This window comes from Macrobrachium rosenbergii, chromosome 2 (genome assembly GCF_040412425.1).
Source record: "Macrobrachium rosenbergii isolate ZJJX-2024 chromosome 2, ASM4041242v1, whole genome shotgun sequence".
NCBI classification, from domain to species: domain Eukaryota; kingdom Metazoa; phylum Arthropoda; class Malacostraca; order Decapoda; family Palaemonidae; genus Macrobrachium; species Macrobrachium rosenbergii.
This window is the reverse complement of record NC_089742.1, coordinates 92,787,288-92,811,575: the sequence shown is the minus strand read 5'-3', so window position 1 is coordinate 92,811,575 and position 24,288 is coordinate 92,787,288. Positions and strand designations below refer to the sequence as shown.

The window sequence follows — 24,288 nt, the reverse complement described above, 5'->3', positions numbered from 1 at the left end:
GGCAAAATGAAACTTAATATTATCAGTAAGGAGGTTATTTACATCCCTGCGGGAGTCCTGATTGTTTATTCAATTCAGGATAGTGCTAAGTGATCGCCCCACATTCTTGCGATGGCCTCATTACCGACGGTTTCTCGTACTCTCTGTGATAGCTTTTTAGTTTTCGGATTTAGGGATTGACTGTCCTTCCAAAGACGCGGGTAACTGCCAGCTTCTAATTTTCAAGAAATTGCATCAGCTCTTAGTTGCTTTTCATTCAGTCTGCAATGCTTAAGGGCAAGTCTGAACTGCACTCTTGCCTGCCTCATTAGCAGTGCAAAGTGTCCTTCCCTCAGGCTAACATTTTGCCTCCACAGTAGAAACATTTCTCGTGAATGTGTATAAAGATCTTTAACCAAGTCATTCCATCCAGGTATATTACGAGAGTTGCCTTGACGAGATCTAAAGGTATTCCTGCCGGAAGTAAGCACAGCGGAAATTATATTCGAATAGAATTCTTTCAGATCTCTCCTGTGATGATTGTTTCTACATTTTGGGTTAGTGCACAGTAAGGCGTCTGCCATTGAGCTATTGACCGCAGCCTGATTTCCGTGGTTTCCCTACAGGATCTGGTTTTCTGTTGGTTTTTAAAATCCCAGTTAACAGCAGGTGGGTGATCAGTTAGGGAGTTCACGGCAGGGAGGGATGGGGTACTGAATGACACCTGTAAGGGGATGTGATCATAGCCCATTGCAAGATCGTAGCAAATGTTGCAGGTCACAATAGAATCATGAGGTTGAGGGGACGTGATGCAGTGGTCCAGCCACGAGGCTGTAACTGTGTCTGTTCTGTCTGTACATAGGTATAGGAGGGCGGAGGGAGGAGCATTACATCGCTAATTAGGAGAGTGTGATTTTGACAGAATCGAGTAAGTTCATTATAAAACTGCTTTGTAGGGTGGGAATTAAGGTCCCCAATTATACAAATATGATCAGCAGTATAGTCATGAGTAATGCTGTGTAAGTCACCTAGGATCATGCAGTACTGATCAAAATTATCGTACTTTTCCCAGGGCATATAAACATTAATTATTAGGATCTTAGAGTCCTCTACTGTCACTTGAAGCCCCAGCAATCTATCACCCTTATAGGTCAACACATTCACCATATTGTCTAACAATTTGTACCACAAAAAAGAAAGGGCCCCTTTCGGGCAACTGGCTATGATGTGATCCGTAGCTTACATCGATGAGGTCGAGAAAGCTCTGAAGTCTTCATGCACCGAATTGCGGATGGCAAGGTCATGAGGCCAGAGGAGCATTTCTTGCAATGCAATGATGCCTTTGAAGTTTTTGCAGAACATGTTTAAGGGAGGAATGTTCCGCTTGAGGCCAAAAATATGCCAAGAAATTATATCTAGTGTATCCATGGCAGCTCACGAAGATGGGAAATGAATGAGTTGATCATTTGGGTGGATGGGGGATTGGCCAATGGGGGTGGGCATTCACTCAGCTTGGGAGAATTGCTGGCACTTGTGGTAGAAGGCGAGTCTGTGCCTAACGCCTACTTGGGTTTTCAGTAAGTTCCCCTGGGGGCGGTTGGTCCCAGATTAAGTTCTATCTGGAGATTTTTATGTTAAGATTGAAATTCTCGCCTTTAAGAACTTCGAGGTGGTGAAATAGGCAGGTAATCCTGTAGGCCACTTTATGTTTAATTTTGCATGGGAGTTCATGGGAGATAAGGGGGTCAGAGCACGTGAGAAACTTGACTCTCTACTATGGCGTCAAGCTTCACTGATGACCGTAAACTGTGAATCACAACGTGACATCTCCTCAGGTTTCAGGCGAGGTGATTCACGAATGCTGGGCTTCAGTTCAGCGGACACTCGAGATGTTCTTTTCTTTTTTCTACTTGTTTGTGTCTGCCAGCCCCCAGTCCCCTCATGATCAATCACATCTTCATCCACAATGGGGGGTTGGGGGGAAGAGATAGGGTCGGAAGACTCACGAGGGCTGGTGATCGTCGCTGAAGATCTATCTTCCACCGGAGGCACTGGGAAGGGAGGGCAGGTTGGGGGTTCGTCGGTCTTCTCCAATAGGTCTAAAGGTGGTGTGGGCGCTTCATCCGAGGGGGAGAGGGCAGTTCCCTCATGGGAGGGTATGGCCATCTCGACTTCGCATCACACCCTCACTCCTCTCGTGCTGCTGGGAGGCAAGAAAATAATAGATGCCTCATTCAAAGGAGTCTGGTGGCTTGCTGTGCGACTGCCTAATGATTCCTTCATTCCTTTGATCACATCCAAGATCCGTGAAAGACTGTTATTTGTTTCCACAGTTTTAAGACTGTCGAGTGATTCCTGTAACCCTTTGATTATGTCCTAGATCTGTGAAAATTTGCCTTGTGCTTCCTCAATTTTTTCTGAGGTTTTGTCAATTTTTGCTGAGAGGGATTTTGCTTTTAGAAAGGCATTTTCTGCCATATGGTACACTGCACTTAGGTTTATATCAGCAGGCCCCTTTGGAGGCAGATTGTAAGGGTCATCGGTGTAGATTTCCACCGAGCAGGTCCTTAGCCACTTAGTGATATATGATACTTTCTTGAGAGAGGATAGGCTTTTCGCGGGTCGCTCCTGGAGAATGGTATCTGGTATCAGGTCTTTGCATTTTGTATATGCAGTGTTAATTTCCTCGTCGGAGAAGGCTGCACTGACAGATTGTATGGTACACTCGACATCGGAACGGTTCGATTGGTATTGGATAAAGTAAAGACAATTGTTCGCGAGTACAGAACTTGTGTGTGGGGCACAGGTACTGTTAGGTGCCAGGGTCACTGGCACGACGGTTGGAGGTTGGTCAGATGATATTTTTGTGGTAAAGGGAGGGCCAAGCACTAACACATACACAGCACTCTATTACCCGTTTCCCAGGGCCAATAGGCTTCGAGAAATTCAAACTTGAAAAATTCCGAAGGCACTGATTGGGGCAAAATGTAGATTAATATATCTGCAATTACACAACACTAACCGGCATATGCACCGGGTATTACGTAGAGACACTACTAATGCATTGCCTTCTATGAGGTATAATCACCAAGAGCGAAAACCCCTCCTTTTTTGATAAAAAATGCGAGAGTGACCTCCAACACGTCCGCCCCGACACACATTATTATGATATTCCTTTGAGATGATAACTGGTGAGAGAAAGCAAAAAAGACTTCTTTATTTAGGATAATACCATGAAGTTGGTAGCTATGCTGTATCTGGAATCATACATATAAGCAACCAGACTGAAAGCATAAGATTGCTTGGATCTCTAGTATTAGAATGCTGATATTGAAGCTAGGGTATGAAACCTAGAGTATGAACCAAAGATGGAGAGGTTGGTCTACTTGAGGACAGGTATGTGGTATTAAAAATTGGCCTTACTGAAAACTGGCAAGTGGCATTCCAGTGGAGATCTGATAATTCACCTGGAGGTCAGTACTGGGCACCCAGTGATGGTTTCCTAACAATGATGTAGGAGAAATGTTCGTGAAATGAAGTCAATTGTACAGCTGAGTGCAAGTTACTGGGTCACCACAGAACCACTTGAAAATGTACTGAGACATTTGTGGAAAGTAATGCGCTAGAAGAAAGGAGAAGTGTACATACTTCACACTTCCCACATGTATAATCTGAATGACCACTGTATATGGACAGGGTTGATGCAGTTGAAACCACATACTATGAGCCCTGTAATCTTCATAAAAACAGTCCTCCTCTTGGACAGGTGTACAAGCCCTCTTGAAAGATTTCTTTAACTCAAAGGATAAAGCTAAAAAATATCTCTTGGTAGTAAAACTAAAAATATCTAGAAATGGCAATCTTGGAAATCATTTATGACAGTGAACACCAAGGTTAAATTCAACTTTCAAAGAAACCTGAACAACACAAAAAGGGAACTAGACCTGAAATGCTACAAAGAAGAAATAATATTAAATACTATATATTTAAATAAGTACATACCCACAATTTGAAATCAAATTTGAAACTTGAAAATACCGTCAAAAATTTCCATGAATTATAAAAATACCCTTAATCTTAAAACAACATATTATCAAGAGACAAACTTATTACTTTAACCTTTTGCCAAAAATAAGATAAGTTATGGCACATAAGCCACAATATAATGATACTGTATAAGAATACTCTTCATCAACAGAAGTAACGTATGTATACAGTAATCATAACAATAAGCCAAGATTCAACATCTGTCATTAAATAACAAAAACTAAGGGTCACATTTCAGCTGTCCCAACTACGTAACAAACTGTCTGGTTAAAATTATGGAAAAAGAGAACCCATCTATGCAAAACTGAGAAAGCCAAACTTTTGGGGATGAAGAGTTTTCATTTTTCTCCATGGCTTATACTAACAGGAGAAAAACTCCAGAACAGACACATTCCATTAACAACACTAACTGCAGAACTCAGCCACTTTTAACTGATACAGCTTGAAGACTGATGACATGCTAGCTATGGAGATGTACTACAAACCTTGGACAAAAAGTCTCTCTTAAAATGCACACAGTCTTGAATCATGTGTGAAGAGGGTCTTACATATCAAGACTGAGACTGGCCAAGAAGCCCGTTCAGAAAGCCTAACTAGAGAAATGTGACCTTGAGGAAATGAATTACAGTACTCTGAAGTTCTCAAAGTTGATTTCACCTTCCCAACAAAGCATAACTTTCAAACAACCATAATAATGTAACAGGTTAATTTAAATGTTGCTGGGTATAGGAATGAGTGCCCCAAATATAGAATCTCCAAATCTAGGATTCATTCATGGGACAACCACCTTATGTTCCCTGTTGTGAGAGAGTATTACAATACTGTGGCATCCTGGGATGAAGTGTGATATACGAAAATTGACTATAGACATGATGCAGAGGTTTGCAGTTTCATGTTGAAAAATCTTTGAGATAAAGATCTATCTTCATTCTGGAGATATACAGTATACAGTTCGTGTAAATTTTACTGAAATTATGAATACTAAATTGTGATAGCTGATAAGACCTTGGCAAGATGACAGCGAAAATATTAATGGTCTTAATTTTAGGTCACTAAGGTATTGGCTCCTGAGCCTGTTGTGAGATATCAATGTACAGGAATAGGTTTGGGCTAAAGAATGAAGGGACACATCCTGCAATACTCTGCAGTTTAGGAAATCACTCTTGCACATTCACTGAAATGGTTCTAGAGAGACTGTATTCAGCTTAATCAGAATAGTTTCTGAAGGTGACAAAATGTGGCACAGTAGTGGATGTGACTTATCCTCTCAAAGAAGAGTTTGCCAAGATTTTTGAGCTTGTCTATAATGTACACTATATACCCAGACTAAAGGCATAATGATGCAGTATTGATCTACAAGCAGAGGACATGTTTAGATATAATGAAAAGAGATTTCTATGATTCTAATAATATATGAATCATAAAACTCCCTGCTCAGCCCAGGTATCACTAAAATTAGTACATTCTGTAAGACTTCCTGGAAGCTCTAAAGACCAAGTTACCCTGGTAACTTTATGGCACATTCCAAAGGAATGACTTTGAATGGTGACTAATGCCATGATCGAAGTGAAGATCAGATGGGCACAGGATATGCCAAAGTATACAATACAGTCCAAAGCTAGGAGACACTGCTCTTTCAAACAAATCTGAGGTATGTTGGGAAAGGAGGATTAATTTGTAACTGGAGTATGTTTTGCAGGTCAACTGAGGCTAGATGCAGATAAATGGATGACACTGTTTTTATCCTGAATTGGGTCTCACGAAATAAACAGATGAGAGATATCTTATTAATGACATGTCTTTACCCAATTACATACTTCCTGAACACAAAAATCAAGCAACAGAAGTAGGGGGAGGTCTTTCATGCTAACTCTTTTGCTGACTTCACCGAGTTGACACTTCCACACCCTTGAGCCTGACAACTTTCTCTCTTCATACTTGAGAAGTATAATTATAGAAGATATGACAATGTGACAATCGTAAGGTTTTTAAAAAAGAAAGTAAGTCTGGTTCTTCCCACAGAATGCACACCACTCATGGGTCATGTTCCCCCTTCCATAATAGTTAGCACCAAACTGAGTTACTTGCCAGTTAGCCATGACAATATTTTTGTTGGAAATGTTTTCCATCTGACCTGAAAATTACAAATTCAAGATTGACTCCTGGTTCTGTGTGTGTGTGTGTGTGTGTGTGTGTGTGTGTGTGTGTGTGTGTGTGTGTGTGTGTGTGTGTGTGTGTGTGTGTGTGTGTGTGTGTGTGAGAGAGAGAGAGAGAGAGAGAGAGAGAGAGAGAGAGAGAGAGAGAGAGAGAGAGAGATGAGCTGATTACATGGGAGCTTATGACATGACAGGGATTGTGAATGCAAGTCAGATCTCAGAGCAAAAATTTGATGTAACATCAATTTAAAGATCAGAATCAAATTAAGAAGAGACTGAAGTTTTGATATCCAAATCAAGAAGGCTGAAGGCTGCATAAATCCCATTTTTTGCAGTTATCTAATGGAAAGACCTAGTAAATTTTAATTTTCAAAAGAATATTATGGCTAATCTTCACAGAGAGGAATATCTATATTCTGATTTATATGGAAGAGGTTTGTGATAGTACAGCAATAAAAAAGATTTCAAAACTGTCTGGAAGTACTTTTTACACTTTTCTATGTGCACAACTATTAAATTCATTCATGAGGTATGAAAATGATAAGAAATAAGATAAGGAGGCTTTTTCACTTCAGATACCATGTATCTCTTCAAATGATTGTTGGACAGGTGTGGGTTTTCCTAGAGGAAAGAGTGCATAGCAATGAATTGAGGCCAATGATGACCACAAAAACTATTTAGAAAAGAGTTCAAAATATCAATAAAACTGGAAAATTAGTCACTTCACCAGGGTCCTATTGAAATAGGTAAAAAAAAAAAAATAAAAATAATTTGACAACCCTCATCACCACTTAAGGTCAATCTGATCATGAAGAGAGATCATGGGTACAGTCCACCTTACATTCTTACTGCTGGAAGCCTGGGATAAAGGAAAGCAATACCATTTCCTAAAGGTAGAAATACAGCGCATGCCAAAGGTCATGGATGAGGTGCACTTAATAACATGGAGAAGTACAAATCTCTTGTAATAAACTTGTTTGTTGATGAATTCTATTTTTTTTAATAAGCATAAGTACTTAACATCCAAAGAGAAAAAACTGCATTCCTTGGTCCAGAACTCTGCTACGCATAGGATAACATATTACTGTACAGCAATACAATCCATCACCAAAGATACACCACAGACCTACGACAGTGGAGATCATCATCATAGTGGAAGCTTAGTATGTGGTTCTAAGAGGCCTTCCTTTCAGGTGGAAGGCAGGACACAACCTACAGTGGCAGAAATAGTAGCACAAACTTTATCAAAGCAGATTTAGAACTAGATCTAAATCGGCTGCAAATGTGATCTAAACCAGGGATTTCCTTTAATGTGATCTGTTGGTATCAGTACAGAAAACATAATATGACATGATAATTATTACTACTATTAATTAATTTATCATGGCTAGTGATTAGCCTTTCTAAACTCTCATAGGCTTGTCAAAAATATTTGTTGTTAAGAGGTGAAAATTGGAGCACTGTAAAGTTGTAGAAGTTTGACAGCTGAGTATGAGGAGACCAAAAGGAATGGATGAAAAGTAAAAGGATGAAACTAAACAACCTCTAGTGCCACTGACAGTGTACCATACAAGGCACAACGTAAGTGACATAAAACCGAAAGAATAAAATGTAAAAGGAAGACAGTTGCGATGAGCAAAAGAATTATGAATATATGAATGATTAAATTGGGCTAAAAGCTGTGAGAATAAAAAGCAAAAGTAAGGCAGTTGCAATGAGTGAAAGAATTATGAATGTACGAATAATTAAGTTGGGCTACTCTTTCTTTAAATCTTCAATAACTGAAAACCCTCATGGACAGTCAGCAGACAATAAACCCAAGATGGCTCCAAAGAGAAATCATAATAATTCACTCTAACATCATACCACTTAACAACAGAGGGAAAAATGCAACAAAAATGCAAAGTACCTATGAAACACTAAAACCAGTCAAAAAAATCCCACAGGAGTAAAGTGGGCAAATAGACAACGGGGTGAGAAGAAAATATTATTATGTGAGGAAGTGGGAAATGTGCTATTTCAAGGACAGCCATCCACCTGGCATCTAAAGTGCTTCTTTCTTAGGTAAAATCTTCGTAGGTTTGCTATTCGTAGATAAATAGCAATGTAACATAATTTGGCAAAAACATGCATTGATAAATTTTAAACCTTGAAAGGAAATCACTATACAAAGACTTTCAGTGATATATATAATTTCAGAAATATGAATTTTTGGCTTACCGTCATTGTTTTTAGTATCAGAGTCAGCAGTTATGGAATTCCCTAAAACCAGCATCCCAACAGGAGGGGCTTTTAAGCTGGGCTGGCTCCGAATATTGTGTCCTGAAGCACCACATTTTACCACAGTGTAAACCCCAGCACCACCTGGCACACTATCAGTTCCATCAGCACTAAGCATTCCTTCACGACGTGGACTCATGTCACGCCGTCTAGTAATGGTATCAGTTATGACCTGTAGATAAACAATATCATAAAATAAAAATCAGCCAAGGTGTATTAAAATTCATGCTTCTCTCTGTCATATAACCAAGTAGTTTACTTTTGATGGACATCAACAATGAAGGTTAAAACCTATACAAGGACAAGCATCACTGCAATATAAAAATGTGAAGCTGAAGTGAGGATGGTGGTCAATAAGAAAATGACACAGGACTATACATTAATGTCTCATGAACTCTCCACAAAAAATGTTAAAAAATCAACTAGTACACTCTTATTAAAGACAATTCAAAGGACTGTAACATTTAACTGTATTTACATAATATGCAGTCCCATAAGGACAGCCTTAAAAGTTTAATATATACAAATTTATATTTTTTCACATTTAAAAAAAAATACTGAGTAAATATAAAATGCTGAATATTACTGCCTGACCTAATTCCTTGAATGGATGCATTTCAGACATGTACAGTATATGCAACAATCTAAGAAAGATAAAAGTTCTTTGGCATAACTTTCCTTTCTTCTTTAAGGAAAGTTGGTCTCTTGGGAGGTGTAATCTGCTTATACTGTATTTTTGGACATTCTTAGAAATAAGCCATTTGTACATAAACTATTTGAAATCACAGCATAGCAGTACAGAGTACAGACACCACAGAATTATTATGCATAAGCAGCTAAAAGAAAAGAGCATTTAAACTCTGGCAGGGAACAGACACGAAGATGATAAGAATGCAAGCAGAGTACAGGGAAGAGGGTATAAGGCAGGTTACAAGGGCAAAGAAAAGGATTTTGGAGACAAGGAATCTGACCCTAAACTCAGCAGAGGGAAGAGATAAAATATACTGAATGGTTAAGCAACTAAGCAGAGATGGAAAATACATAAATGGGCAAGATATTCATATCATAACATATAAAAATGGAGAAATTAACAATGGAGGCCATATTCTAAAACTCTTCCAAATAAATTGCAAGAATATGAACTAGAGGACGATCGCACGACAGAGGGACCAGTAATAATCTATAATAATAAAATCCTAGTGGACATTTCTTGTTTGTCCGTCCCAGGTGGGGGCAGGGTAGGTAGGGGGATTGGGAGGGTAGGGGAGACATGACACATCCACCCTCCTCCTGCAAACCTGTTTGTCCGCCCAGAATGGCGACGACGGGGTAGGTAGGGGATTGGGAAGGTAGGGGAGGCATGACACATCCACCCTCCTCCTGCAAACCTGTTTGTTGGGACGGGGTAAGGGAGACATGACAGGCAGCCCTGGGTTCCAGCGCAGCATAGCACAAGCCATCAAGCTCATAATAATAATGATAATATATCAAATCTTAGAAAACATTACAGTAACAATAAATAAGCAAAGAAAAGGGGGATGCACTATAATAACAAAATGACAGGGAAATAAGATTGCCTGACATGCTATGAAACCATCAAACTAAGTGCTGGGATAGAGGATGAGGTTTCATGTCACAGAATTCAACAACAGACACTCTTAAAAAGAAAGCAAATACAGAAAAAACTTATCATGCAAACAGGTGGAAGGCATTTGACAATACCAAGCCAAGTAAGTAGACAGGCATTGCAAAAGTGGAGGACAATGGACTCATTGAACCAATAATGCTACAGCTCCATAGCGCAAGATCTAAGGTGAGGAGAAATGCAAGTGTATCAAGAGAATTAAAATAAACATTGGTATTCTTTCATGCTCAGCTCTTTATTTTAACACCAGATTCAGAGGAAGAAGCAAGTCACAGAAATGTTGAAAATACATCTGGTGATTGGAGGAAGCACAGGAAAAAGTGTAAATGTAGAAGGCTTTACTATATATACAAAGTAACAAATGGCATCACTAGAGATGCTCAGATTTAAAAGATATGCACTATGGTGTTTCCAAAGGTCAAAATTTATACAGAGTGAATGGGAATGAGATGGATATGAAGCACTACATTCTGATGAAAAGGCCAGTCTCACAAGAGGTCCAACTTTTCGGTTACATTACGTAGTGCAAATTATACTGTGAGGGAGGTACTGAATGGCCAGTAGGAAAACAATTAATAAGTCTAGATCAAGAGGAGAGACAGCTAGACTACTGTTAAAGAAAATTAATTCATTAACAAAATGGAGCAAAAATTTAGGAAGCAGTATTAAGAGTGTACTATTCCAAACATATTTAAGTACTTACCTTTGTAAAATTACATTAATTTTATTTTCTGGCCCCTGCATCAGTGATACAGGTGCTGGAAAATCAAATGAAGGACACTTTGCAAAGGTGAGTACATAAATATTTAGATTCATAACTGGACTGTGGTGCGATGATATTACAGTGAAACAGACCTACTCTATTCCAGAAGGCTGTCCTTTAACCTAACCTGTCATTAAACCGAACGAATTTTTCCCATAAGAAATAATGCGAATTGGATTAATCCATTCCAGACCTTCAAAGATGCAACATATACAGGTTTACAATCCCTTTTCTAGAATTCTAAAACTCAAAACATTCTAAAAACCATAGTTTTTGTGGAGGGTAGCATCCATCTGCAAAAGTCAAACATTACAATTGTACTAAAATAATGATAATTCTAATGAAACCTGTTTTTATATACTATATCCAATTATAATTTGAGAAAAACTTGTTCCATATCATGAAATATGAACAATGTGAAAATGTGCCATTTGCATACTTTAATGTCCAAAACATCAGAATATGTTATTCTTGAGCAACTACCTTAATTAGTCATCTGGAAAGGATAAATGATTTTACCAGATAGCGAGGCAGCTTGTGGACAATAAATTCTACAGAAACTGCTGTATGCTCTGTTGTAAATGATCTAAGGCAAATGTGGTATCTTGGTGTTGCTCAATCTCAGCAATGCTTTTCATGCAGTTATTCTTGAACCTCTTCTAAATGATTAACAGTCAACTGGCATTACTTGAAAGACTACCTGTGTGATAGATAATCTTGTGTACAGATTGGGAACTCGTACTCAATTTATGAAACCCAAAGATGAAGAGTACCATAAGGTAGTGTAATAGGTCCAACTTTATTTTACATTTAAACAACTGGATTATCAAACCACAGAGGTATGGGGTAATAATGTTTAAGCTATTTGCAGATGACAAGAATTGTATTTTTACATAATATGAAAGATATAAATGAGAAAATAAATTATTTTCTTACCAACGTTAAAAAATAGGTGACATTTAAGTAGTTGAAGAGTTTTTTATTTTCTTGTTTACAAGCAGATGAAATTGAATGGAATGAAAATAAAACTGAATTTCTGTTGGTAGATAGGAAAAATTATTCAAGAAACCTTGGAGATTTTTGGCTAAATATAAGGTTATTTAGTTCCGATTGCTGACAATCGTGACTTTTGCGTACAACTAGATCGTACTGTAATATGGCTCTTAGTACTCAAATAAAAAATATAAGGGTTACTGGCCATCATCTTAGAAACATTATACCCTTGTTAAAAATATCTTGAGTTTTCTATAGAAAAACCTGTGATTAACTGCATCATAAACAGAGTGGACTATTGCACTTCTATCTTAATCTGCCTATGATGCAAACTTAGGAAGCTGCTAAACATACTAAATAGAGCGACAAGATTACACCTGTATTGTCTTTGTTTGAGTTGCACTGGCTCGCTATCAAAGCTAGAATAATATTTGAAATATGTGTATGACTCACGAAGCTAACATGAATGGGTGTCCAAAATATCTAAATGACTTGCTGCATATAATAAAGCCATCAGATGGAATCAACACAAGAATAGCCACAGATGGTACCCAGTTATTTAAACGAAGATGCAATTTGAATGTAGACTTGGGAGCCCTTAAATTTAGTGCTCCAAGACTGTAGCCTACATTAAGCTCTCACTTACTATCAGGAGGGCTGAAAATATCATGTTGCTCAAGTAGAAATGAAATACTGTACTTTCCTTTTTTCTGAATACTAAGACTGTGTGGATTGACAATTAATATGAAGAACACCAAATAAAAAAAAAATCTCAGAATGTCTGCATTAATGTATTATGTTGTGTTTGCAGATCTTGCAGATCATCTTCAGTGCAAAAAAAAAAAAAAAAAAAAAAAAAAAAAACAAAACATAAACTGCCCACTGTTGGTTTCTTCATTGACAGCTACAACCTGCAGCCTGAATTTAGTGGTTTACTTTCTTTAGGCTTTTTCTCCATTGCAGGAAGGATGACAAAAAATCTATTTCATTTTTATTTATGGAAGTCACTACATATTGACAACTAGCAAGTAATGCAGCTATAAATAAAAGTGCAATAGTTATGGTAACTAACAACTGTTTCTTGATTCTGTTATTTTATGTCAGTAATTGCTCTTGTTTATAGCAATATTTTGCATGAAATAGTAGGTTACTGTTTACTATAACAAACAGTAATAATCAGAAAAGTCTTAACTTTGGTAAGTCTGGTTGCATGTAAGACAATGCACATTTTCCCCACCAAATGTTTGCTTCTAGTCAAACACTAACTTAGATGCAATATGCATTATCAATGGAATCTAACGAGACTAAGACAGACACAGTAAGCCTAGGCTAGTAAATCTACTGAAAATGAAACTTGCACAATACACTATGGTTCTTTTGATGCTGTAAATTTTTGAGTTTTACAGAATGTCTTTGTTGGTAATAAAATGTGCTAGTGTATTTATGATGCATTCTTTAGTTCCAAAAGCCAGGTTTAGGATGAGGAATTATGAACCTGTATAATCATTTTTTAACTAAAATTTAAGTCTAGCATGCAAAAATCATAAAAAGAACAATGCAAAAAGATGAAATGAATGCAAATTTGTTCTTACTTTACCTGTAATTTGGAGAGTTGATCATGTATGTGGTAGATAGTAAGAAAGGTGAAGAGGAGGAGGGATGTTATTGTTTGGAAGGGAGGTCTACTATAAAAACAGCAGGAATTTGTGGATCTGTGGTTATTGCTCTATCTGGCTATTTATACTGTTTATACTGCTTTCCTCTTTAGTTTCACTGCATCTTTCTCACTAAAAATCTATCCAACTATGTTTGTTTTTTCCTGCATTTTATATGTTCCTAAAGTGAGACTCAGTAGGTTTATAGTACGGTTTGCTACAACCTCGTCAGGGTAATATTTTTCAAGGAAATTTTACACTTTCATACTTTCCCCAAATTTACACATTTCTTTTATAATGAACTAGGGACATCATTCCTTTCCTCCTTCTCTAAAGACAATTCCTCAGCTGCAGTCTGATGCTGCTCCATCTGAAGATCCTAAAATTCTTCTGTGGTGAGCTCTGCTTTGTACTCTCCCACTAACTTCTCCACATCACCATCAATGACTCCCAAGAACCTGGACTTGACCAGAAACAATATTCTCCACAGCAGACTCAGCTCAAAGCCTCTAAAGTCTCTTTCTGCTACAGCATCTAGCCATAATTTCTGCCAAGAAGAGTTCATAGTCCTGAAGGAGACTTGTCCTAAGACTCTGTCTATAAGGCTTATGTAATGGAAGATGTTAGAAAGGTTCTTCCAGAACTCTCTGAGGGTTGATTGTGTCAAAAGTCACCTAAATCATTTTAATACTGTACAATGTTTTGTTGTTAATTTGTAAAGTTTGAAATGACTTGCTGAATAAGAAGAGTTAGGTTAGGGGACAAGGTCTTTAATTTTATGAAGCTAACTCCAGAAGCAACGCAGCCTCCAAGCCTGAAAAGGATGAGCAAGAGCACTGGCAGCATACAAAGGGCCTTCAGAGGCCATTTTTTTTTCCTCAAGGTATTTCTTGATAAATCCCATTCAACTTACTCTTCAAAACATTATTTTCCATAAGAACCTTTGGGTTCTGTTGAGCGGTAGGTAAGCAAAGGCTTCAGTTTTAAACCCCCACTTGCATTTCCACCAAGCCTGACTTAGCCAGTTCTTCACTGGCTTGTGCCCTGGCAGTGACTTCTACCTCAGGTTCTATTTGGCATTTTCTTCCAAAACAGGCCTGTCTCATCACAAATGAACACTTGCTGGGGGAGCAAACCTTCAGCTTTTACAGTGCTTTAACTCTCTTGGCAGCTTTTAATCAGAACTGGCAGCCTCCACATGCCCCACCACACTGTGCATGCCATGCCTCTTCCTGAATTTTTCAAACAACCCAAGACTGGCTTTGAACTCTTTGAGTGCTACCTGCAACAGCACTCATTCCAGGGGTGGTATTCAAGAGATCCGCTTGTATGTTTCTTGCCTTCTCACAATGATGGCCTCAAAAACACTTCCCAAATTTCCAAGATATTTCTTATAGCCTTCACTCTTAGCAACAACAGTTGCTATGATGGCTGATTTATGTTTTATTATGGTAGAAACAGTTAGCTTGGTACCCTCAATCCTCTGCCAGATCAAGCCCTTTGTTGGCCGACTCAGTTGAGCTTCAGACTGTCACTCGATGGGCCAGAGTTCAATTCCAAGCTGGCTGATGAAGAGTTAGAGGAATTTATTTCTGGTGATAGAAATTCATTTCTCACTATAATGTGGTTCGATTCCACAATAAGCCAGAGGTCCCGTTGCTAAGTAACCAATTGGTTCTTAGCCACGTAAAATAAGTCTAATCCTTCAGGCCAGCCCTAGGAGAGCTGTTAATCAGCTCAGTGGTCTGGTAAAACTAAGGTATACTTAACTTCTGCCAGATCAACCACACGGACACAATGTTTTCAGCACCGTTAATGGCGTTTTACAGTGCCGTTAAAGCTGATAACGGCAAAAAATCGACTTACGGCGGAAATCAACTTACAGTGTGCCGCTGGAACAGATCCCCTGCCATAAGTCAAGGACGCACTATACAGGCAGTCCCCGGTTATCGGAAAGGGTCCTGTTCCAACAGTGTGACAATACTGTAAGTGAAAATCGCCGATAACCAAAAATTGGCAATTTTTGGCACTTACCTGTGCCGATAAGCACCAAAAATCTCTGATCTTTGGTTATTGGCACCTCTGTTAGGCATGTATTGGTGCCAATACATGATTATCGGCGATGATAAGCAGAAATCTGCGCATATCAGCGCTGAAAGTTGCCAATTTTCGTCGCTGGACATGCACCGAAAAACCGGATCGCCAATAACCGAGCCCGCCGATAACCAGGGATGGCCTGTATATATATACATATATATGTATACCTTTGTTGCTTTGTCTTCAGCTTTGCCAATTTCTATATGGGGTCACTGTTTCCTATCAGACTTCCCCACCTGCCTCTGTCTAATGCATCCTGGCTTCTTAAACCTTCTCTTGCAGGTCACTTGCTATTTTATCCTTCCATCTGAACTTTGGCCTTCCTCTTCTCCTTCCCTCCACCTTCGTACTCATAACCCTTTTACACACATGATCTTGCCTCTGCATAACATAACCAAACCACTGTAATCTTCTTTCCTGGGCCTTCTTTGACACTTCCCCTGCCTTAACTGTTCCTCTAACAAATTCAATTATGATCCTATCTCTTCTGTGACTTCATAAATCTTAACATCCTCATCTCTGCCACATCCATTTTCCGTTCTTGACCCTTCTTCATCAGCCATGTCTCAGCTCTATAAACCATCACTGAGCTGACTACACTTTTGTAAAACTTTTCTTTAAACTTTGCACTAATTCTGCCTTGAGGCAGACCAACCCTCTCTTTGAACATTTCTGTAGTTCCAAAAGAGCTTCCTATTTGTGTGGTTTCTTCTGCATATATATCTTGTACCACCTTAACATATTTTTTTCAGAAATACCATTCACTTTCAAACACCTCCATACTTCTTGCCTTGGTACATGGTCATATGCTTTTTCTAAACAATAAATACCAAGTGAAGTTCCTTCTGTTCTTCTCCACGGTTTGTCTTAAAGCAAATATAGCAACCAATCCAACCCTCCCTGGCATGATCCCTCCATTATTGCAGCAGTCTTCTATGTCACCCTCTCCTTTATATATTGGGACCATTAGGCTAACTCTCCAGCCATCCGGTATTTGTTCTTGACGGTATATCTTACACATTAGGTCTCACAATATATCAATTCCTTACTCTCCCAAACCTTGCCACACCTTGACTGGTATACCATCAGGTCCTACTGCTTTTCCTCTCTGAATTTTATCTAGTGCCCTTTTCACTTCCTGTCAACTGATATCCTTAACTATTCTTACTTATGGGTTGCCATCCTCTGCTATTCTTCTGGGGTTTCTTTATTTAATAACTTTTCAAAATAGTCCTTCCATCTTGCTCTTATGCTTTCCTCCCTGGACAGAACGCTTCCATATTTATCTCTGATTTGTTGGATGTGGGTCAGATCTTGAGTCGATTTATCTCTGCTTTTTTGCTATCTTATATATGAACTTTTCCCATTCTGGTGTTCCAATTTTTCATACAAATTTTCCAAGCCAACTGACTTTGAAAAGTTATTACATGAAGAAACCCATGAACAAACCACAAGTAGGAGTAGTTAAGGATATCAGTAGACAAGAAGTAAAATGGGCACTACAGAAAATGCAGAAGAAAAGCAGCAAGATCTGAAGGTATACCAGTCAAGGTGTGGCAATGTTTGGGAGAGGAAGGATTTGATATACTGTGGGACCCAATGTGTAAGATACACCATCAAGAACGAATACCAGATAGCTGGAGAGTTAGCCTAAAGGTCCCAATATACAAAGGAAAGGGCAACATAGAAGACTGCTACAATTACGGATAAAACTGTTGGTTGAGGAACAGTCTGCCTCACATTGGGATCGAATGCAGGTCTTTCAACTGGTTCTTTGTTTCCACTCAAGGCTCCCCTCTGTTCCTCGATGATGTCAGGCATCATATATGAGTACAAGAGCCCTGGATGCAGTTCTGGGAATTACATTGGTTTGACTAGGCATCTCCTAAAGGTCAGGGCCAATTCTCACATGGGCGCGAGTCATTGTACAGGTTGCAGATTGTCTAATCCCGAACTTTCCAATATAAGATCCCAAATATAGGTTGCAAGACATCAATAAAATATAACTTCAAATCATTGGCCAAGCCATCTGAGCATTAAGCAAGACATCAATAAAATATAACTGCCTTCAAATCATTGGCCAAGCCAAGGAACCTGATTTTAACTTTTCTTTTCTTTTTAAAAGTCTGAGCATCAAAATAAGAGTAAAATTTTTTATATATATCCTTATGCTAAATTGCCAATCATTGGCTGTTCCATCAACTGTTTAATAAATGTATACGTGACTCAATTTTTTTTTTTTATATATATATATATTTGTCTGCCTTCTTTGTCTGTTTTTATATATATATATTCTTTTTAAAATAAAAATCTTAAAACAAGTTAGTACCACTGCTAATAAGTCAGTATTTACTTTGTTTCACCCTTAGAAAGGTGTACCTTTGTATGCCTTCCAAAGGAATAACTTTTTCTAATGTTAATTTTAAATTCTCTTTATACTTAGTTCATTTTAAATTTTCTTTTCTATACAAGTTTTTAAATTAGCGTTTCACTTATTCAATGTATCTCAAGTAATCAACTGATTATTTAAGTGTAATTGAAGGCAGTTTATGGAAAGCTTTGTTTTGGTTTTCGTTAGTTTGCGCCTTAAAATTTTTATAAATATATCTTTTTTACTTTTAATTATGCAAACTAAATGCTTTTTTACATTGTACAAAATTGTTTTAGATGTACTGATGATGTGACCAGGTCAAGAAAATCATCAACTAGAGCGATTATTTCAAATAAGTATTGAAGGAGCAATCTGGCTCGAGGTTTTTGTGTTGGCCGGCATTGTGGATACCTGTGTGTTCGTCCCTCTCCTGTTAGCTGAGTCCAGTTGTGTTGAAACACAGCCTTTAATATATTTATTTTGGATCATAGTGAGGAGGTTTGAACTATATAATTCTATTTTATATCTTTATTTATATATATATATATATATATTGTTATTTCTATATCTTTCTGATTATATATAGACCCTGATGGTCTATATAATATAATTATTATTTAGTATTAGTCGGTGTAGATTGTATATATAGGAATATGTTTTCTCTCTTTTTCGACCTTTTCCTTATTATTAGATATAGGTATTTATTGGTATTATTTGGGTCTGGCCAACCTCTGAAAGACACATTATTTTTGTATTTTTTTATTTATGCATATTATTATCATTTCTGTCTACATAGGTTATCCCATAAATTAGGACTAGTGTGAGGTCTAGGTACTGAAAATTGACTTGGTGTTTTTTTTTGCTTGTTAATAAATAGTTTCCCGAGTGTTTTCGTTTTCCATTGACCATTTACCACATAATATAAAATGAAGTAAAACCTAAAAACAGGGTCTTAAAAATCAAAAGATTAGAAAATACCTGGTGCTTTTCTCCCTACTGCTAATAAGTCAGATTGCTTTAACTGCAAAGTTGAATTAATAATAATTAAACTCCGTAAAAGAAAACTCCTTGAAATAAGATCCAGTTTACTACAAAGAAATTAACTGCCTTGTACCTGCCTAAAACAATTTTCAAAGGGTAATAACGCCAACTGCAGATGTTTCTAATGATCGATATTAAAAAAGAAATAAAGACCACAATATATGATAGTTCAAACACTATATATATATATATAAACTATATATATAAAACTATATAATACAGATTATATATTGCAAAATTGAATAAGTGAAACCCTTATATTTACGTTAACTCTAATAATACATATATACAGGCAGTCCCCGGTTTACGGCGGGGGTCCTGTTTTAAGCCGCGTTGTAAACCGAAAATCATCGTAAACCGAAAAATCATTGAAAATCATCAAAAATCCTAAGAAAACATTACTTTTAATGCTTTGGGTGTATTGAAAACGATGTAAACTGCATTTTAAATGAGTTTCTCATAAAAAAACCCCAAATTTTAATTATTCTGCCGTTTTGGAGCCATATTTCTTCCGTCGTATCTGCATATGACGCGTCATAACCCCGGAACATGCGTTGTAAAACGGGAAATAATTTCTGATGAATATATTTCAAAAGCTTCATAACCTCGGAACGTCGTAAGCTGGACCCGTCGTAAACCAGGGACTGCCTGTGTGTGTATATATATATATATATATATATATATATATATATATATATATATATATATATATATATATATATATATGTATATATAATCTATATCTATATTATATATATATACCGGTGTTTCAAAATTAGAGCCCCCTCCACAGAACAAATGGAAAGTTATGAAGTTTTCTGCTATAGCCTATCTCCAAGTACATTATTTTAAGTTTCTATTAAGTTTATTTTAAGTTTCTATTAAGCTATTTTTCATTTTACATTTCTTGTATTTTCAGACTGAGTGACGGAGTTAGATACAGCCATGGTTAACGACTCGGAGGAAATCAGATGGATTGACCAAATCCGGGCTATAACCTTCAGAGAGGCCAGGGATGCTGGCGCAATCCTTCTTTTCACGTTCCTGGATAGCTAAATACATTAAAAGAGACGAATCCTTTGTTAAAAGAAACTGGAACAAAAATCCATAAAACTCTCATCGAGAAAAGAGTGAGAATCTTGGAAGGCCTGAAGTCCTTTCTCAGGAGTCAAAAGACATCATAGCTGAGGCAGTGGGTAGACCAAGAAAGTCTTTACGTAAATTGGCACTTGAACTAGAAACAAAAAGGGGAAAGAAGAGAAGTTATAGTGCTGTATATCAGGAGTTGAAAAAATCTGGTATCAAGCCATTTCATGTTATCAGCAAGCCCAACATCACTCAGCAACAGAGAGAAGACCGTGCATGGTTTTGTGGTTCATTTCTTAAAGATACACAGTCAGGAGGCCAAATCATAAAAATGACATCATTTGGGCTGCAAAGTTGGATGATAACAGTGATGACATGTGCTACTGCCAAGTTGTGAAATTTCCTGAATGTTTGGGAATTTTTCTCTGTTTCACAGCCAAACAGTTAATGCGGATCATCAAAGAAAAAGGACAGTCATGGAATGGCGAATACTTCAGAGAAACTGTGCTTACTGGTGGAGTACTTCCTTTCCTCAAAGATCCTGAAAATGTGTTATCTGTTGAAGTAGTCACAATTTTGCATGATAAGGCACCATGTTTCAAGGCTCTTCAGACACAGGAGCTGCTTCAAAAAAGTGGTATAGATTTCTTCTCATTAAGTGAATTTCCAGGAAGCTCCCCTGACCTTAATGTGTGTGAAAACATTGGTAGTATCTTAAAGGATCGTGTTGAAGTGCGCACACTGAACTATGATGGTATACCAAGCCTCGACGACATGCGAAGAGAGGTGACCGAAGTGCTCAAGGAAATGGAGTTTGAGTCTCAGCTTTTTGTGATTTGCTGAAATCATACCCTCAAGAATGCAGGCTGTGGTACAGGCAGATGGAGGCCACACAAAATACTAAATACTCAGAGAGAAACTTAAATAAATACCTGTTCTGAATTACTTTTGTTTTGTCCATATCAATTTTAGTTTATGCTGTAGAGGGGGGGCTCTAATTTCAAAACACTGTATGTGTGTATATATATATATATATATATACATATATATATATATATATATATATATATATGTTTAGTCACACCCCAAACTTACGCGAGGTTAGGTTCCAGAACCCCTCGTGCAGGGTGAATTTTCGCGTAAGTTAGCATGGTCTCTAGAAATGCTAATAAATGCTTATTTCTAAAGTTTAAACATTAAATATGACCCTCATCATGCTCCCAAATTAGTAAGTTAACTTTTAAATGAAATTAAAGTTACTGTAATTTCATTTCAAAGTTAGCTTAATACATTACCCTTAAAAAAGAAATAAATGGTTGACATAAAAATAGAATTGGAAGAGAATTTGTCTCTCTCCCCTTCCGACCGATCTATTTTCAGATGTCGTCTCAACCTCTTTTTAATAACTTCTTTATTTTGCGTCTCTTTCTCTTTGTTCTGAAATGCTTTTTCATGAACAAACAGTGTTTTTTATATTGACTAATACAACTCTTAGTTATTATGTCTCTATGTTTTAGAACGTATTTGCAACACTAGTGCATTTACACTTCGTAGATGGTGCAGGTCAAATTAGATCAATTTAAACTATCTACTGTACAGGTAAAGATATACAAAGAATTAATAAGTTGTAAAAATATGTGAGCGCTAACTATGAACGAGAGAGAGAGAGAGAGAGAGAGAGAGAGAGAGAGAGAGAGAGAGAGAGAGAGAGAGAGAGAGAGAGAGATAAGGGTTGTCCTTACTTTAGAGAGTGAAATTATTTATCTATTGTTACAGAGACTGAGAGAATATCACATGAGAGAGAGAGAGAGAGAGAGAGAGAGAGAGAGAGAGAGAGAGAGAGAGAGAGAGAGAGAGAGAGAGAGAGAGAGAGAGAGAGAGAGATACATCATTAAATTATCTATTAAGAGATACATCAAGAGAGAAATTATTTATGAATAAGAGAGAGAGAGAGAGAGAGAGAGAGAGTTATTCTTATGTTAGATATCAAAAGATGGAAATTCAATATTAAACTAACTTTTAAATGAAATTAAAGTTACTGTATTTTCATTTAAAAGTTAGCTTAATACATTACCTTTAAAAAAAGAAATAAATGGTTAATGTAAGAATATAGGAGTGTGTGACTCTCTCTCCCCATTCCACCGATCTATTTTTATAAGTCTTCCCAACCTCGTTTTTAAAAACTTCTTTATTCTGTTTCTTTCTCTTTGTTCTGAAATACTCTATGTCTCAATGTTTTAGAACAGCACATTTACAATTTGTTAATGGTACAGTAAAATTAGATTAATTTAAAATTATCTACTGTACAGTTAAAGATATACAGAGAAACAGCAATACGTAGGTTGGCTAACTTCGAATGAATGAGAGAGAGAGAGAGAGAGAGAGAGAGAGAGAGAGAGAGAGAGAGAGAGAGAGAGAGAGAGAGAGAGAGAAATTACAAGAAACATTCGACCACTGGTCAGCAACTCTCCCCCTTCTTGTCATATTAAATGACATGTCTGACAGCTTTTGCCTTCGACCTTCTTACAAAGGATGAGGGGAAGAATTTGTTTGTTTAAAAAATTACGAATTTTATAATTACAGTTTTATTATTATTATTATTTGAAAATTAGTACTTACCATTAGGTAAAAAGTTTATCATACAAAACAAATAAACATACCTGTATACATGTACCATAAATATTCTCTCATCTCACTAAAAGAGAGAGAGAGAGAGAGAGAGAGAGAGAGAGAGAGAGAGAGAGAGAGAGAGAGAGAGAGAGAGAGAGAGAGAGAAATTATTACTTTTAATAATATTTAATGTTATTTAATTTACACATAAAAGCTTGAAAACTTATAAATTACATAAAAAATTAAACATAAACACTTTTGCAGGGTTTCTCAGTGTTCACAAATGTTCACGTGTCTGTGAAAAACTCGAGTATGACCATTACGTAGTTAGGTTCCAATGAAAAATTCATGTGTCTGAATTTGTGCAAGTTCGGGGTATTACTGTACATGCAACCTTAAAGATTCTCTCATCTCTTACTAAGATGAGAGAATTTTTATGGTTACTTGTATATGTTTATTTGTTTTGTTGATAAATAAATGATTTACCTAATAATAAGTTCTAATTTTCAAATATTAATAAGACTAAATCATAATAATAATAATAATAATAATAATAATAATAATAATAATAATAATAAAAAACTGTAATTACAAAATTTATAAATTTCTATAGTAAATTATGTGATATTTTAACCAAACTAATATAATTTCCTGCTCTTTTGTGAAACTTTGAAGGGAGGGGCGAGGGCAAAACTGTCAAATATGTCCATTGTTACCCACAGCATTTCTACGTACTCTCTCTCTCTCTTTCTTTTTCCTTCTTCCTTCATAAATCATGAATTTCCATCTTATGATATCTAATGTAAGAATAACCTCTCTCTCTCTCATGTTATTCTCTCTGTCTCCATAATAATTCGTAAATAATTTAACTTGATATTTCAAGTAAGGACAATCTCTCTCTCTCTCTCTCTCTCTCTCTCTCTCTCTCTCTCTCTCTCTCTCTCTCTCTCTCTCTCTCTGTTTTCCATAATAACTGATAAATAATTTCACTCTCTTAACTAAGGACAACCCTTATCTCTCTCACCCTCTCTTACTTTCCTCTCTTGAGGATTTGCAAATGTTGTGTGTCTGAAAAAATTGTGTATGACAATTAGTTAGGTTCCAATGAAAAGTTCGCGTGTCTGTGAATTTGCGTAACTTTCATTTAATATCACATCAGAAACACAATTATTTCCTTTGAATAAACATACAAAGCTTTGTCACCAGTGGTATTTGAACTACCACCTGATTGGGAAACAACAAAAGTACAATGACTATCACCAGTGAACCTCTACAATGACTCAATGATAATAGCCTGTCAGTGTTCACTGAAGTAAGATTATGAGGTTACAATAGTTAATTAATGCAAGTACAGAATACAAAAAGAGGTGAATCCATGAACACAAGTAGTAAAATATGGTACTGAAATCTGATTGTTTTGCAGGGAAAGCTGAGTACCTAATGTACCAAAAGTTATAATTCATCAAAAGACTACCAACCCAACTTTCACTTAAGGAAATAAAATGTAGAGGTTAAATTTACTTAAAACTGAAAATATGAAAACTACAAAGACATGACATAGTTGT

The 24,288-nt window shown here is 36.9% G+C and overlaps 1 protein-coding gene across 1 annotated transcript in view; it reads right to left on the bottom strand.

Annotated features, from left to right (window-relative positions):
• The window catches only part of hiw (highwire), a 1,788,684-nt gene that overhangs the window by 519,581 nt on the left and 1,244,815 nt on the right, over positions 1-24,288 (bottom strand). The window contains 1 exon segment of the mRNA XM_067112237.1: positions 8,403-8,634. Coding sequence (XP_066968338.1) covers positions 8,403-8,634 — 232 coding nt within the window.